The sequence below is a fragment of the Eumetopias jubatus genome, unplaced genomic scaffold, assembly GCF_037043125.1.
Source record: "Eumetopias jubatus isolate StellerSeaLion01/CBP00866 unplaced genomic scaffold, mEumJub1_p1.0 scaffold_7, whole genome shotgun sequence".
Lineage (NCBI taxonomy): Eukaryota > Metazoa > Chordata > Mammalia > Carnivora > Otariidae > Eumetopias > Eumetopias jubatus.
Window position 1 is genome coordinate 41318253 of NW_028274813.1, and position 18968 is coordinate 41337220.

Here is an 18968-nt window from a genome sequence, read left to right on the forward strand (position 1 = left end):
CAAATATTTTTCATGCTCAAATAGGTCTTCTTTTTGGTAAACTCATTCTCTTTGTCTGCCCCTAGGTCTCTTAACCTTATAACAACCAAAAATATACTACCAGTTTATCCCACTTGACAAAACATTGCTGAATAAATAGACAACAATATTCATATAAGCTATTATGTGGTAGCCCATAAATAATTTCCTACATTTATAGATATATATGCTAAATGACATATTACCAAAAAAACCATTAGGACTTATAAAAACAATCTCTTTTCTATGATTTACAAAACTGCCAAATGAAATATTCTTTCAGTTTGGATAGGTTTTTTTAATCCCCACCATTCTTGAGATACTGTAAAATATCTGAAAGAGGTAAAGTTTCTAAATTCAGACAGATCAGATCTGGGTTCAAATCCCCATTCTCCACATTTGAGCTGTGCAACCTGGGGAAAGTTACTTAACCTTTGCGACCTTCACCTTCCCCACCTTTAAAGTAGGATAATACTAGTTATTCCACATGGTAACAATTTAAATGAATTAACACATGCAATATACCTAAAAGTTACATTTCTCTTCTCTATGGTTGTTTGCAAAGTTTGTACTTGATTATTTAACCTGAAAAGTTCTTTGTATGCTAAAAAAATTAGTTCTGATTTACCCACTAAGTTAGAATCCAAAAAAATCACGAAATCAATTTGAGCTAGAAAAAGGCAGAACCAAATAATATAGCACATCTAAATGAAGGAAAATATACAAAGGCAGTAATTTTTACTTTAAAATATTAAAATGTCTTTATGTTACAAACATAAAATTTCACCTACCACCTCTTCTTCTTCCTTTTTGGCCTCCTTTTCCTTCTCTTCATCATTTTCTTCAGCTGGACCATCTTCATCATCACTACTGGATGATTCAAGGATTTCACTTATATCCATTTTCCAATTATCAGGAACAATTCTAGTTTTTAAGAAGACGCTTGCTTTCTGTAGCCCTAAGAATAAACAGTTGTTATGGAATTAGCAACATGGAATAATAGAGTAACATTCAGAGTCAGAAGATCTGGACTCAAATTCAGCTGTCCCTTATAAATACAGTAGACTTCAATATATCTAAGTCATAATGTTATATAAATGTTTATTATTACTTTAGAAAATACTGTTAAAAATACTAATGGTAAAACATGGGAAGTTAAGCTTACTTAAAAATTACAAATAAAATATTTTATCTAGCCTTTAAAAAAATAGCCATCAAATAAAAGTAAGTATTAACTCTAAACAATTAAAATGGCATCAGAGAATATTCAGTCTTGGTTTAGTCACTATTTACCATTTAGAGACACATTATGAAATAATGGACTGATTCATTCCTATTTTACCTGGTTTAGCAGAGAGCTCTGATTCAGGTAGATTGAGAATATCTACTTCCTTGATATCCTTTCTTGCTATAGAATAACTAATTACAGAGAAGAATAAAGGGAAGGGAAACCATTATTAGATAAAAATTATCACTTAAATAATATTAACACATAGAAAAATACAAACCTCAAAATCAAAATTATTTTGCCTATGTTTTAAAAAGACCATGTATGTCCTAATCCTTAATAAAGGGCAAGAGGTAATATAGGCAAAGCTAGTATCTTAATTCTTAAGATTCACATACTCAAAACACTAATCTGAAAGCTTCACATCTGTTAATAGTTTATGCAATCTTCCTACACACAGTATAGGGTAGCTTAGATCAGCATGATATTTTCCTTATAGAAGACACGATGTCTATTTTTCTTGATCTTTATTATTTCTTAAATTTACTACTCAGCTTAGTAAAAAAAAATTAATAGAAGGTAATATTAAAATTTTTATCACTGTAAGATATATTGAAATTTCCAGAGAATTACATCTCTCTCTCCACACACAAACACATACAATTTTTTCTTTTTTATATCCTTTTTGGGAAACAAAGCAAAGCTGAGATTAAAGTTTCTAAAAATGTGACTTAATCAGAAAAAAAGTCAAAATGATTATTTTAGTAATATTCTAATTCTATGAAACGTAAATTTCATAGTTCATAGTATGAAACAGTATACATAATAAAAATACCAAATGTTTACAACTGAAGAGAAAACCAATACCATGCTTTATAAAACTTTTTAAATATTATTCTTACATACTGTTGTTCAGTTTCTATATAAAATTTTTCAGAAAAAATAACTTACATTACAATAAAGCATATTATGTAATGACTTCTCAGTTCATGAAATGATCAGACTTTTAAAAATAAAGCATGGACTGTGGAAGAGTTTATCACTGTGATTTCATTTTCTTTCTCCCAATGTAACACTATTAAGTGACTCACAATTTAGAATCGAGAAATGATCGAACTAAACACTGGTCTTTTTTCACCGTGATGTCATCATTACAGCTGGGAGATACTACCTGAAATATAAAATAAGAACAGATTGGTTCCTAATCTCCCTTGCTCAAAAAACATATTTTTTGAAAAGAATAATTCTGGATCCCCCTCACTTCTCAAGTGGATTATATTTTGTAAGAAATAGTTTCATTGTCAGTAATTTCCATTATAAATGAATTACTTAAAAAAAGAAGGTTGTCTTGTAATTTTTATTTAGCACACTGGTTTTCTAAATATTAAATTTATTCAGTCATTAGACTATACGATGAATAGCTAATACAATATAAATTACAATTTGACCACTTTAAAAAATTAGGATTCATTCTAAGCTACATATTTATTGCCCAAAAAATAAAACATATGATCCGTGATGAAAATTTGACATATTATAATTTTTTTAAAGATTTTATTTATTTAGAGAAGGAAAGAGAGAGAGAGTATGTGTGTGTGTGTGAGTCAGGAGGAGGGCCACGGCGGGGGGGGGGAGAGAGAGAGAGAATCTCAGGCAGACTCCACGCTGAGTGTAAAGCCCAACTTGGGGCTCAAACTCAGGACCCTGAGATCATGACCTGAGAGAAAATCAAGAGTCTGACTGAGCCACCCAGGTACCCCGACATATTATAATGTTTTAAAAATACACTTCAATCAAGATCTATTTTGAAATCTGCTGTTTGTTCAAAATAAACACGTAGGTTCTAAAATACCTAGGTTCCCTTTCTTACCAGAGCATTACAATTTTTAGTAATGAAAACAAATCAAAGAAAATCTGAGTAAGAACTTTTTATTTCTTAACTTTTAAAAATAGCAAATGTCTTAACATTAGTAAATAGCTAATCTTTATATATTCTTTATAGCACTTAATATTTAAAAAAAATTAAAGTCTACTAATAAACTGCTGAAATTTATCTGCTCATTATCATCCCTAACACCAGCCCCTCTGCTACAACCTAGTACCATCCACAGAACTTTATGCAATGATGGAAATGTTCTGTAGCTGCTAAGCACTTGAAATGTGGCTAGTGCAACTGAGAGACTGAATATTTAATTCTATTTAATTTTAATTAAGTTACATTTATTTTTTTAATTTTATTTTGTTATATTAGTCCCCATACAGTACATCATTAGTTTTTGATGTAGTGATCCACAATCCATTGTTTTCATATAACACCCAGTGCTCCATGCAGTACGTGCCCTCCTCAATACCCATCATCAGGCTAACCCATCCCCCAGCCCCCTCCCCTCTAGAAGCCTCAGTTTGTTTCTCAGAGTCCATAGTCTCTCATGGTTCATCTCTCACATTTAAATGTAAACAGTCACTTAGGACTCATGGCTACCATATTAAACAGTATATATCCAGATAATTAAAATTTCTTGGCAGTCATATCAGCTGTCTTAACGTCAGATGGCAGTAAATGTTTGCCTGTTGGGTGCTGGTCATTATTAGACTAATAACAAAGTTGTGTCTGTCCTCAAGGAGCTAACAGCATAATGGAGAGGTTAACACAAAAAGAACACCATGGAGGGTAAGTATGGAGATATGAAAACATCTAGGAGGAAGACTTAACTCAACCCAGGGAAGATAGAGGTATAGCAGCAAAGGCTTAAGTTAAGTTTTAAAGGATGAGTAGACATAGCCCAGGGCTTAATTACCTCACCCGTGAACCACTAAATTGGCCTCCAAATTGATTCCTGCCATTTCTAGTCTTTCCAACAATCTATTCAACATACTACTGTCTCATTAACATTCCAAAATATGCAGCTCAAATAATGTTACTCTTCCGCAAAATTCTATGCAGAATTATGGCCGCCCTTCTGCCCTAGATCCAAATTACCTTCCCAGTTTTATTTCCTGTGATTCCCTTATTTGTGTCTAAAATTTAGCCATAATGGATTCTCAGAGCAAATAGTTCCATGAACAAACACCTTGCTTCTCTGCTTTTACTTATCTTGTTTCCTCTAAGAAAGTCCTCTAGAGAAGCTTTGTTTAACTAACTTTAAATCCATCAAGGCTCGGTTCAAAAGCAACAGCTTCATGAGGGCTTTCTGGATCTCCTTTATATAAATGTAATCTCTCAGGAAAGAAGTCCTAATGTTGAACATATACTACTGTATGTGTAGTTACTTGAATTATTATTTGCATTAAATTATAAAATTATCAAATGTGCGATTGGTGTCTTATCTTTTATTTTCTACATCACCTGGCAAACAATAAGTCTGTTGAGTAAATGATTAAAAAAAAAAAAAAACTCTTGGCAAATTATGACCTAAATATTCTGAATCCAAACCCTTTACTTGTCTGCCTGTACAACTGAAAGGCTCAAAGGATTTTCAGACTTTTCTTATGTAAAGTAAATCTATTATAAATAGCAACTGAATAATGTATTTATATGCACATAAAAACCTTAAAAAAATGGCCTCGGTTCTATAAAGGATCTAATTTGGGACATGTTTTGTGCCAACACTGTTGTTGGGAGATATATGTGATACCAAATTCAAAATGCAAAAAATAAAATTCAGAGAAGGGGCATAGTTACGTTAGAGTGGTTAGGGGAGACTCTGTAGAAAAGGTAGGACTTGAGCTGAACCTTAAGACATTTCAGAATAGAGGAGTACAAAAAGGAGAAAATGGAGACAAGTATTACTTAGTATTATTGATTCCTCGCATGAAATACTTCTCTTGCCCATCCTTTCTTCTCATTCCTTCCCTGAGTAAGCAAAGATTAGATTTCCCAACCAACCCATCAGACCTGCCATTTCCAAAGCCTAGGTGTACCCTTCTTTTCCCCAATACTTCCTGTTTTACTCCAGGGTCTGCAACAAGTTTTAAAAATCATGATAGAGTGGGACGCCCGGGTGGCTCAGTCAGTTAAGCATCTGCCTTCAGCTCAGGTCATGATCCCAGAGCCCTGGGATTGAGTCCCGCATCAGGCTCCTTGCTCAGCAGGGAGCCTGCTTCTCCCTCTGCCTGCCATTCCCCCTGCTTGTGCTCTCTCTCTCTCTGGCAAATAAATAAATAAAATCTTAAAAAAAATGATGATGATAGAGGGGTGCCTGGGTGGCTCAGTCTGTTAAGTGTCCAACTTTTAAGCCCAAGCTCAGGTCTTGATCTTAGGATCGTGAGTTCAAGCCCTGCGTTAGGCTCCATACTTCAAAAAAAAGGACTATATAATCTTTAATTGCTATGTAATCTCTTAGATATATATAATAAGATTCTTGAGAGCAAGGTGTTACAAGATTCATACTTCTCTCTCTTCTAAGGAATTTAGAGCTGAACTCACTGCATATCCTCAGTAAATACTAATTGATTTAAGGCAAGGGTAAATGTTTAGAAGAGTGAAGTGTTTGACACAGGGAGCAGTTAAGAAAGAATGTCAGTACAGAGCTTACACCGAAAATGGGAAACAAACTAAGAGCTGGGATGGCCTCCAGATATCCACCTAAAGAATGCAGAATTGATCCATTAGGCAGTCAGTGACTAAGTTTTGTGGGGTTTTTTGGAGAATGGGACAATCATGATTAAATCAGTATTTTAAAACTATTTCTCTGTAAAAATTGAAAATTGCTTCTAGAAAAACAGTCTGAATTTAGCAAAAAGCTCAGGGATCAAGTTAAGGGAACTTGGAGGTAATTACCATAAATTGAGGGTAAAGTGGCAAAAGGAATAAAAAGAGACCACTGGACACATTTTGAAGAGCTGAAAAATCCCAATAAATGACTGGTTGTAGAAAATTAAAGAAAGAAAATAACAAGAAAAGACAGTGAAGTATGTGGGACCTGAGTAGGATTGCTCAACTCTGCAATAAAGTCCAAATTAAATTTGTGTAATACTTTCAAAATATTTTAAATGCTTTTTAAAAATCCATCTTAAACATTCGCTTGTTTATTTATTTAAATTTTAACTATGCTCCACACCCAACGTGGGGCTTGAACTCATAACCCTGAGATTAAGAGGTGCATGCTCTACCGACTGAGCCAGCCAGACACCCCCTTAAACAAATATTTTAAATGACTGATTAATTCTGCAAAGAAATCTGACTTACCAAGGCAGGATACCAATCAGTCTTCTCAGATGTAGATGCCACACTTACAACTTTTCCTAATAATTCATCATTGAGACGTCGCTTATCTTCATCTTCCTCTTCACTACTTTCTTCTTCCTTTTCATCTTCATTACTAAAAGTCAGAATAACTTTATCAGGATCTTCACATAAGCCATTGTTGAGACAGTCAGAGTGGTGTGAATTTAACATGTACAATTCAATTTCTAATGTGGATTACTCCAGAGTAGTAGTTTTTTCATTCTTACTGAAATTGACGAGATATATACTTCCCTAGTCCCAAAGTAGTCCTGAGCTATCCACGGTAACTCTGAGTCCACGTCACTAGATGAATGAGGATTTGGACTTAGCTCTTATGCCAACCACCAGCTGGGACAGAAAAGCCTAATTATGTCACCATGAAGTACATACTGTGCCAGTTACATTTTTTTTAAAAAAGACCGTCCTTCTACTTTTTATGTATGCCAGATAATGTAACTCTAATTTCCTAACAGATTATGAAAAGATCTCATTAAGAAACATGTGAGGGTTTAAGTTCACTTACCTAGACAATAAAATAAGCAGACAAACCCATAGAGAGGAAAAGCCTACAAAACTGGCCTGTACTCTTCAAAAATATCAAGGTCATGAAAAGACCAAAAAAAGCTGAAGAACTTTTCCAGATAAAAGGAGATTGAAGAACCATAAAAACTAGGGATCCCTGGGTGGCTCAGTTGGTTAAGCATCTGCCTTTGGCTCAGGTCATAATCTGTGTCCTGGGATCGAGCCCCACATCAGGCTCTGTGCCTGGTGAGGAGTCTGCTTCTCCCTCTCCGTCTGCCCCTCACCCCTGCTCGTGCTCACTCCCTCTTGCTCTCTCTCTAATAAATAAATAAAATCTTTAAAAAAAAGTAAGAACCATATAAACTAAATATAATGCATGGTCTTGGATTGGATCCTGGATTCAGGGGATGCTTATAAAAGGCTACTATTGGGCCAACTGGCAAAATTTGAAATACAAATTATATGTTATTAGACAATAGCATTCTATGAATGTTAAATTTTCTGAATTTGGTAATCATACTTTGACTATGTAAGAATTTCCTTATTCTTAAAGTGTTTAAAGGTATGCTTTAGGTATGATGCTTCCAATATCCTCTCAGATGGTGTGACCAATTAAAATGATCATTAAATAAAAAATAAGCATAACAGGTACCTATAGAGTGAATGATAAAGTAAATGTGCCAAAAAAATTTAACAATTAGTGAATCTAGATGATGAGTATATGAAAGTTTATTATATAATTTTTTTAAAAGATTTATTTATTTTTAGACAGAGTGAAAGAGAGAGAAAGTACGTAAATGGAGGGAGGGGAGGCGAATAGGAAGAGAATCTCAAGGAGACACTCTGCTGAATGCAGAGCCCAACAGGGGGCTCAATCTCTCAACCCTGAGATTCTGACCTGAGCTGAAAACAAGAGTCAGACGCTCAACTGACTGAGCCACCCGGGAGCCCCGAAGTTTATGTATCATTTTTAAGTTTGAAATGTTTTTGAGATAAAAAGGCTAAAAAATACATATGCTCACTTAAAATAGAAAAAACATATCAATTAAGGAATTTGACAAAGTAACTCAAGACAAAAACAGCCTTTTTGAAAAAGGCGTTGTGGTGATAATTCTCGGACAAAGTAATGGGAATAATTAAAAAAGAGATCTGCTCAAGGTAAAATATCTAACATAAGGATAAAAGATACTATGGAAAAGTTACCTGAACAATTTTAGCCATCCTAGAAAAATCATTTGTTTAATGTTGTAATAACTGTAATGTTACTGTATATGAAAAAACACTCACACAGGAAGAGAGGACCTCCTTCCTCTGTTTGTCTTCTTCGCAATTACTGGAGTTCCAAAATGCTCTGGATTTGTTAAGGGAAGCTGGTCAAGTGTCTAGGTAAGAAACAACAGACAAATTAAATCACATTTTGCCTCGATGTTAGAAGTTATTCAACCAAAAAAGCCCATCCATGGCACCCTACCTCACTCTCAGCAAAATGTCTCTCTCCTTTTAGGCAAAGTGAAGTGCGTCTCAGTGTTCTCTCATCACCATCATCAAACACTACAATAAGCAAGAGATACCAGAGAATTTATGCACACTAAGTAAAAATTTCACTGCAGAGAATGCTCTTATTCCTATTTATCTATCCTTTGTTTAATATTTGTAAGAACCATTATTTGTTAACTATTCAAAACCTTTTAAAATGTACATACTACATTTTTCATTCTGTAGCTGCCAAACAGACGCAAGTTAAATGGCTTCCCCCAACTGCTTAGGTATCTCCGTTCACTTGTTCAATTTCTATCACTACAGAACCACCTTCTTGAAACCACTAGCAACCTAGTCAAAACATGGATTATTAAATTATCTTTAATCCTAAAATGAGCAAAAACCTGGTTTATGGGGCGCCTGGGTGGCTCAGTCGTTAAGCATCTGCCTTCGGCTCGGGTCAGGATCCCAGGGTCCTGGGATCGAGCCACACATCGGGCTCCCTGCTCGGCGGGAAGCCTGCTTCTCCCTCTCCCACTCCCTCTGTTTGTGTTCTCTTTCTCGCTGTGTCTCTCTCTGTCAAATAAATAAATAAAATCTTAAAAAAAAACAAAAAACCTGGTTTAAAAAAAAAAGTATTATGGGTTTGTTCCCAAAAGTTATCAGAAGTATCTCTTAACTTCCAGGAACTGTTTGCCTTCTGGTAATGCTTCTTGGATTATTGGACTCTTCTACTTATTTGCATGATAACTTACTATAGTAGAAGTACTGGCTGCCCAATTCTAAAGTCATAAGACTCAACTTTTTTCTTTTGCTAGAGGATGTAAGAAGTTTAGAAATAGGGCGCCCGGGTGGCTCAGTTAAGCATCTGCCTTCAGATCGGGTCACGATCCCAGGGTCCTGGGATCCAGCCTGGCATTGGGCTCCCTGCTTAGCGGGGGTCTGCCTCTCCCTCTCCCTCTGCTGCTTGCTCACTTGCTCTCTCTCAAGTAAATAAAATCTTTAAAAAAAAAAGTTTAGAAATAAACACTGAAACAAGGAAACATAAGATGAAAAATTTTTTTTAATTTAAGAAAGTTAGTCATAATTGCACAGAAGCTTCCTCAAAAGCTTTTACTACATTTTTTAAAAATCATACTGTGTGGAAACTATGTTTAAATATTTCAGGGAAATGGGGGAAAGGAATTTAACATTTTATCACTTTTATTCTCCATATAACTAGCTGTATTATTTTTATAGGTTTAATTTTTCAGAAATGCACTCTTATTTTAACATCTAACATTTACAAAGTTTATTAAAAAGAAAATGCTCTCAGAAGACACCTGATTGCCCAGCATTATGAAGAAATAAAAAAGATGGAATCCTTACCTCAAATACTTATAATGCAAACATCAATAAATGTTTGTATATCTTATGAAAATAACATATACACAAAAATTACTTTAAGATTTAATCCTAATATAATTCTAGAGGTTTTTCCATTCTAACAGAATTAAGTTAGTGTTAATAAAGGGAAATTCTACATTACTTTGCTTTAATAATATTTAATCATAAACTTATTTTTTTCACGCTAAGAACTTATGTAAGAGCACTCAACTTCTTCAATATTTATCTACCTCAGTCAGTTCTTCTCTTAGACTAAAAACATCTAGTTTAAATTCTCTTACATGCAAGAGACAATGCAGAGAAAATGAAAAGTTCCTGAAGCACATATTCAAAGAGCCATAATGTTTCCACAAAAGGAGCTGTGTTGTACACTGTCAACGATGCAGAAATTAATGACCACCTACAGACACAATGACAGGATAAAACACAACATCCTCCAACAATTACATTACTAATCTACAACTTGATTAACAGTGCTCTAAACATTTGTAACAAAACTATGATTCATATGGTGTCAAGTCTAATAAATAAACCACTGTTCCTTTAAAAATTCAAGATCATGAATTTATTGTACCAAACTTAAAATAATTCATGTATTAATATCCCTAAGTATACTAAGGAATAACACCTTAAGAGTTCCGATTTTCCTTAATGCCTAGAATATGAAAGATGGTGACAATGGACACACATTGCTCATATGCACACACATTTAAGTGGTGATATGAGGAAGGAAAATGAGACTACAAGACCAGTCAATAATATCAAATTTATGCAACAAAATGTTTTCCACCATGTTTCATCATTAATCAATGGCAGCCCCAAATCAAATGTTCTGATGAAAAATTTCCAAATTTTTCAAAGATTTTATTTATTTGAGAGAGAGAGAGCACACAGGAACAGAGGAAGAGGGGGAAGCAGGCTCCTCACTGAGCAGGGAACCCAACATGGGGCTTGATCCCAGGGTCCTGGGATCATGACCTGAACCAAAGGCAGACATTTAACCGAGTTACCCATGTGCCCCTCTGATGAAAAATTTCAACAATATCTTTACTTCTTGCTTTTTAAAAATAATCACTTTGAAATAAATCAGGTGTTTTTTTTTTAAAGATTTTATTTATTTTTGTGAGAGAGTGAGTGTGCCTGAGCACAAGCAGCAGGGAGGGGCAGAGGGAGAAGCAGACTCCCCGCTAAGCAGGAAGCCTGATGCGGGACTCCATCCCAGGACCCTGGGATCATGACCTGAGCCAAAGGCAGACACTTAACCAACTGAGCCACCCAGGCACCCTAAATCAAATTTTTGAAGGAAAAAATGCATTACACTTCAACATACTTTATCATGGGTAGAAATAATGTAAGAACAACAAAAAAAAAACTCTAAAGGGAATTGTGGTACCAATAACAATTTCACAGTTTTACACAGGAACACTTACAACTTCGAGTGAACAAAGAGAAACAGTTTAAATTTATTTTGAACTCCTAAAACTATACAAAGGCATGTATTTAAGTACTTCATACAAGTTTGAAAAGCTATATAACTATTCAAGATTTTCTGAAAGACAGAATACCCAACATCACAGCGAACCTTGTAGTCATGACATCCCTAATTATCCAGATCATGAGGAAGTTCCATCTATAAAAAGCTTCCTCTATAACTTTCACGTTAGAAGTATCATCTAAAGAACACCAAATCTGTAGGCACTGAAAAGTGACTCTGGCATTTTGGTAAGAGTGAAATAATTAAATATTAATAGTAAATTTAGCTCCTTTTAGTTCAAGATGTATACTGTATATGCCAAGAGAAAAAAGTCAGACTATAAGGATTTATAAATCTATGAAATGTTTTATACTTGCCAAAACTGGCATCTGAATAGACCACTGAGTGCAAAAGAGTATAAAAGCAGTACCTCGGAGGCACCTAGGTGGCTCAGTCAGTTAGGTGTCTGCCTTCGGCTCAGGTCATGATCTTGGGGTCCTGGGATGGCCCCAAGTAGGGCTCCCTGCTCAGCAGGGAGTCTGCCTCTCCCTCTCCCTCTGCCCCTCCCCACTGCTCGTGCTCTCTCTCAAATTTTTTTTAAAAAGTGATATCTCTATTACTATGTTACATATAAATACTAAAACATAATTTGACAAAAATGACAAAGCTAAGTCTCTTTCAATAATGTTAATCATACTAGACAAAACAATGCCTATGTAAATAAATATACAAAGCCTAACTCTAAACTGTTAAAATTAAAAGAAACAAAAGCAACAGGGATCTATCTACCAAATACAAATGCTCTACCTGTGATCATAGCGCCGTTAGATGCTGGAGGATAGTAAGATAACGGTACATTAACTTTATCTCTCCAAAGATATAATTAGCTATCACTTATTAAGCTTCTATCATGTACTAATCCTCACAACAGCCTCTGCAAGGTAGGAATCACTATCCTCCTGTTATGAATAAATTGAGAATCAGAAAGCTACAGTTTTGTTAAGGGGGATCAAAATGAGTAATAAATAGGTATGAAGCAGAGGCATAAAATGAACACAGGAGAGAAAGTCAAGAATTCTGACTTTACAAAAATAAAATACTATTATTATATCTGTGTAGCAGTTACAATTAATAGTATATTTATATATTTATATATACACATTTATATATTAAGAAAATATTTCGCATAATGGAATTAAAAACTTTAAAATTACATACCTTGGGTATAACCAATAGTTCTGTTACATAAAATCATCTGTGATACAGAAGTCCCTCTGCAGCCAAGGTCAAAAACTTCAGAAATCAAGGAACTTAAGAAATTAGCTCTCAAATGTATACTGAAATTGACAAACTATCATGGGAATGCTAATTCTTATGGAAGGCCATCTAAATAATAGGTTAAAGCGTATCACAGGAATGCATAGGTTTCTTTTGGCTGAGTACTTTTTTTCTTAATGATTTTCTAGTCAGTGGAATAACCACCTGGTTTTGGAAACATTTGTGGTCGATTTTGGTTATAAAAAAACTTGTCATAAGAGGTTCTAACTAAATTAAAAAGCCTTATAAGCCTGCAGCACATTCTACAAAAGTCAGTCCATTCACCAGTTTAATCTAAACCTCCTCTACTCCATTAACTAGAACTTCGATGAGATCTGATCCAATTGATGTGCAAAACAGTAATTACAAGGCCTGAAAAACTCCTGAGTCTTAAAAAGCATTTGTCACAAAAATATATAATCAAATAGAATTTTGGTTTTTTTTTAATTTTTTATTTATTTGAGAGAGAGAGAGAGCACACTCAAGAGCATGAAGGGGGAAGAAGAGAGAATCTCAAGCAGGCTCTGCGCTGAGTGCAGAGCCCAACATGGAACTCGATCTCAGGACCCTGAAATCATGACCTGAGCTGAAACCAAGAGTCAGATGCTTAACTAACTGACCCACCCAGGTGCCCACAAATAGATTTTAGTGTAAAATTTGACAGATTACATATGTGTATATGCATTTTATATGTAAATTACTAAAATTAGTAACAATTCTGTCCTTTACATTTTCCTATTTTTCAGGTACAATGTGTTATTTTCATATTCCAAAAAGGTGAAAGAAGAGTAGTTTTAGAGTGTCTTATTGACAGCCCTATTTACCAGGAGTTAATGGCAACATTCAAATGAAGATACAAATTCCAATCCTCATTTTGATACCTTTTGAATGACTAAAAGGATAATGATACATTTCCATACATTACACATTCCTTGTCTTTCATGCAAAAATAAGAACTGCCAAATAAATAAATTATGCTAGGAAGCACTGTTTTATTATAAGAAGAGGAATTATTTCCAAGGCTCAAAGAAACAAACAAAAAAAATCCATAAACTGGAGCTATTTATTATTCAACATTAGAGGGCCAGGAGTTACTAGATTTTTAAGTTAGGTTATATTAGATCTGTAATCTCTTTCAAAATTGGCCATTCAGCTATCACAGAAAAAATACCTACATTATGTAAGTTGTTACCAGACTCACTAGATAATTTTTGATCACCAAAGATCAGAACTCTTATTTGATCCAAACCAGTGGTATGGTATCCTCTTTTCTTTCATTTTTAATAGTCAAATTTTGAGATCATTTAAAATAAAAAAAATGATATGGAGATCATTAATACTTTGTGTAACTTTCTGATTCTACTTATATAATACTTCACTAGGAATTAGAAATCAAGAAAATTTTCAGAAAAAAAGGAATTAAACTCAACAGGCAGTAGTCACTCAATTAAAGAAAAACATAAAACATTCATGACCTGTGAGAGATGACACATTTTATTTTGCCATCTTTTAGGCTCATTATGCTCGAATCATTCTTTATATGGGCTACATCCTTCAATACCTAAATATTCCTTAAAGCAGAGTGCTATATTAAACATACTTAAGTGAATAGTGCTTTTTAACATCTTAAATTTTTTAGGTCACTTGCTGTCATTATGCAGATGCAAAAAACTTAAATATTTTGAATTTTTCTCCTGAATAAGTCTCTGTTTCTCCAAGTATTGACTATTTTACTAAATGTGTACTACCTGCATGAAGTTCACCCAATGTAATTATAAAAAGAAAGATTCTTGGGTTGCCATCCCCAGACCTAGTAAATTGAAGAGATTTGAAGTCCTCAAATCCTCATTTTTTAAAACAAGCATCATGTGATTCTTATGTACACTAAAGCTTGATACACGAATTACATGCAATTAAGATTCTAAGCTCTTTCAGAAAAAGAATTATACAATTTCTTCTGTAATTACCCATCACAGAAAATCACCATAGAGAATGCTCAGTAGCTACTAGCTTTTAGAAATGCTAAAATGCCATTCATACAGAGGATAAAGATCGGCTATTGTGGAGTGCAGAAGTCCAAAATGTGAAAACCTGAAAAGTATCACTTCTGCAGAAGCATAAGCATTATATCAGTAAAACTTCACAAGTACTGTCAATGCAACCTTGATATTAAGTACCAAATAGGATGCAATATTAGTATTTGAATATGCATCATATGATCTTGCATAATTTTGCATATATTAATGCCTGTAATTTTTACCACTGGTTTAATATACTAAAATTATATTTACTTGATTTCTAAGAGTTAATATTAAACTTGGTTTCTAAATCCCTAACAACTATCAATGGCCACAACCAAGCTTCCTAAAAATATGTAGTTCAGAATAACAGCCCCGTTGTGAACCAACACCAATTTCTATGAGATCCAAGAATAAAAAGTTAGAAAATAGTTACATAAAACAAATTGGTACTACTAATAGCAGCCGCAAAGTTAAGACACAGGAAGTACAATTTTTAACCAAAGCATGTTGTTCACAGCTTTGAGCATCACCTGAAGATGAATGATTTTTACCCAAAGCAACAAACCACGTAAACTAAAAGCAAACCTATAGGATCATTTCTTTTCCTTCCTTAAGGAAACCACACCATGATTACATCACTTATACCAAGACATAAATGTAAAAACCAAAGGTATAGATGTTCAGTGTAAAACAAAAGATTGGATGTTATCCACAGGACTGTATAGTATGAATGTACTGAGAAGAGATTTGAAAATATTAATCATTGCTATTTTCATCAACATAATGACAGCAACTATGTAACTACTACATTTAGGTTTTAGTTTACATATATTAAGACACTTGTTGCTACTCACAACAATAAAGTTTTTTAAAGCCAGTATAAGCTTATACATAGAATGTTAAGTATGCATTCACATTGGTAGCATATATATCTTTCCTGAAAGGTGTTACAGAGACTTGACTGGGTCAAAAAAAAAATCAAAAATTAAGCTACGATCATCTAGACTTGAATCTACTCTAGTCAGAATTTTTTTAGTCTTTAAATTCTGTGGTAACATCTGTATTACCCTTATGTAAGACAGGCAGCAATACAATAAAAGATTACAACTGTACAATCTTAGTTGTAATTACAGGAAAAGTAAAAAAGTCTGATTACTTACAATACCAATTTGTATGAACTTTCTAATGGAAGAAAATAACCATGTAATTTAACTTTCTTGAAAAGAAATAATCTAGGTATTCTAAAAAAGAAGTACATTCTTGGATAAAATAGCCACAAGTGACCAAAGAAGTAATTATTTTTGTTACCAGCAGGTGTCATTAAAATTTTAGCCAACTATATCAAGTAAATTGACAGTAAAGAATACATATTTCTCCGCCAATGTAATTCAGTGTATTTACAAAATAGAGGTATGCAATCCCAAATTAAATCCCATGTATTAAATTAACTACTTACCCACAGTATACCAACTAGCATCTGTCAACTTGCTGATAATAGCCTCCTGAAAGGATCCATCAGATGTCCTTGTTTCAACAATAGCTCCAACCTAAAACCCAGTATCAAAATTTCATTACCAAATTTAAACAAACCAAATCACTCCCACCAACTATATGACCTGGGTTGAAAAGAAAAAAATACCTATGATAATTCTACTTTACATTGACTTAGATCTTTATCATTTATAGTGCTCATATATTTATCACACAATTTGAACCCCAAAACGCCTCGGCACAAGTAAGGTTATTATTACCCTTATTTCACACATTGAATACTGTGGCTCAGATGAGACGATGAGAACCCAGTCTCTTTAGTCTTACTTCAGAGGTTTTGTACTGTATCACATTGCCTTCAAGGAAATTGTGGAAATGTAAGAACTGGACACCATAAGATAGTAAAAGTAGCTTCAATTTTCTTTCACAGAAATATCAAATATTGGATTCAGCATTCGTATTTAAGGGACCTTTTAGATAAAGGTTCACCTGAGAGAGAGGGATGGACCAGTTGACCTTTCAGCTTCCAGACCTTTGTATATCAGATATTAACCGAAGTGGTATTCTGACATAACAAAGATTTATTACATAAACAAATGGCCATAAATGGATGGAAAACACAATATAGGTACCCACTAAATTGAATTATGAAGTCAACATACTTTACTTGTTAAGTTAGAAGGACATAAGGGCGCCTGGGTGGCTCAGTCGGTTAAGCGACTGCCTTCGGCTCAGGTCAAGATCCTGGAGTCCCGGGATCGAGTCCCGCATCGGGCTCCCTGCTCAGCGAGGAGCCTGCTTCTCCCTCTGACCCTACCCCCTCTCATGTACTCTCTCTCTTTCTCACTCTCTCAAAATAAATCTTTAAAAAAAAAAAAAGTTAGAAGGACATAAGATTCAAATTTATGATACTAGTATATTCCTTAGCAGGCTTAATACCTCTGACGACAATGTTAAAAAAAAAAAAAAATGAGGTATTTAATCCAAGAGTTCAAAACAAAAGCTGGCTGAAAACTCATGTTTATATGTACTAAATTACCCTCTGTAAGATGATTTATCTTTCTAAACTAAGGATACAGCCAGTGTAACATAGTTTATACTAACTCTATAACACTTCATTTGTATTTCTGTTTTAACATTCTTATAAATTTTAAAACTACCTACAAACGTAAAATTCAGTAATTTACCATATGTATTTGTGATTTATCATTACAGATTTTAAACTGCAAAACATACGTACTCTTAAAGGACCCTTTACTTGGTCATCTTGCACCAATTGTGTAGTATTATCCTGTTTCAGGAGTACCTGGAAAACATTTTTTGCACAATAATTTGCACATTACTTTTAAAACAACATGTTTATGAAGTCTTTATGTGTTCTTAGCATCCTGTGCTTACTTCTGTTTTAATATTTATTACACTGTCTTATATTTATGTTTACTGTCTCTCTCATTAACTGTGAGCTCCTTGAGGGCTAGAATCCTCCTTCATCATTATACCAGCAGTCAGCAAGTAAGTGTCAATGCATATTACAGGCACTTCATAAATGTTTGCTGAATTAATGAACTATACAAGATTTATAATTTGTAGTGATTATTGCAAAAGTTTAAAACTGTCTTCATTATTTCTTATCAACAAGTTATAAAAGGTTCTGTCACAAAGTATATTAAAAAACAGTATCAAACTTTTATTGCCCACATACAAGGTAAACAAATTAAAACCAGAACACTGTTGGTCCTTTATAAAGTGAACCTAAATAATCAAGATATGTAGGTCAGTTACAAGTAAGTACTCCTTTTTACTACAAATCTTCCCAAATACAAAGTGCAATCATTCACATACAGCAAGTACCCAAATATGAAAATTGAAATTCCATGTAATGTATAAGACCTCCCCAATCACTGTACTGATTTTAAATAAATATATCAAGAGCCACAATATTAACAAAAAGTTTAAATTCTCAAAAGAATCCAAGTAAATATTTAGTAATCAAATCCCATATAGCTGACATAGTAAAATGGCCAAATGAAACAAAGAAATGTCAAGTGATACTGTAACAATACCTGAAGAAAAATTTCATCAGATCAAAATTTAAACAGAAATCTTGTAATAATCACAGATAAATCTATTTATCTGCCACACAAATCATACTCTTCTAGTTCAATGGTTCTCATACTTCAACATGTAGCAGAAACACTTGAAGGGCTTGATAAAATAAAATCACTGGACCCTACTCACAGAGTTTCTGACTCAGTAGGTCTGGGGTCTGGGCCTGAGATTTGCACTTCCAACAAGTTCCCAGATAAGGCTGATGCTTGATGCTGCTGGTCCAGGGCACACTTTGAGAATAACTGCTCCAGGTCACTTACTCATTCAACATATTCTGAGTACCTACTATGTATTGAGCACTACTCTAGGTGTTGGGGATAGAACAAGTCTAACATTTCCTCCTTTTACGGTGCTTAATTCTTGTAGGAAAAGATCAGATATGGAAGTGAAAAGGAAAATGCAAAACTGAAAGTACAACACGATCCAATAACAACAACAACAATATTGTTATGGTAGGCACTGCATAGTATCTGACAGACCATATCGAATCTTTCTGGAGTGGTATCACAAAGAAGACATTCATGAACTTTATTATACAGCTCTGTAATGTTAAAGATGTTTATAATAAAATACGGATTACACTTGTAATTTTAGTAAGATTATTAAAAATATTTATATAGGAAAACTACTGGATGGAAACACAAAAATGTTAATAGTTTCTGAGAGCTAAGCTATGGGTATTAATCCTTTGGTACT

The 18968-nt window shown here is 34.0% G+C and overlaps 1 protein-coding gene across 3 annotated transcripts in view; it reads right to left on the bottom strand.

Moving 5' to 3' along the window:
* ARID4A (AT-rich interaction domain 4A) overlaps positions 1–18968 on the bottom strand; it is a 65366-nt gene that overhangs the window by 42006 nt on the left and 4392 nt on the right. For all 3 annotated transcript variants that reach the window (XM_028113119.2, XM_028113055.2, XM_088024580.1), the window contains exons 4-11: positions 17404–17469; positions 16129–16219; positions 8467–8546; positions 8283–8377; positions 6435–6567; positions 2338–2417; positions 1361–1437; positions 810–976 (exon numbers count right to left, since the gene is read on the bottom strand). In XM_028113119.2, the coding sequence (XP_027968920.2) occupies positions 810–976; positions 1361–1437; positions 2338–2417; positions 6435–6567; positions 8283–8377; positions 8467–8546; positions 16129–16219; positions 17404–17469 (789 nt within the window). The remainder of the gene's footprint in view (positions 1–809; positions 977–1360; positions 1438–2337; positions 2418–6434; positions 6568–8282; positions 8378–8466; positions 8547–16128; positions 16220–17403; positions 17470–18968) is intronic.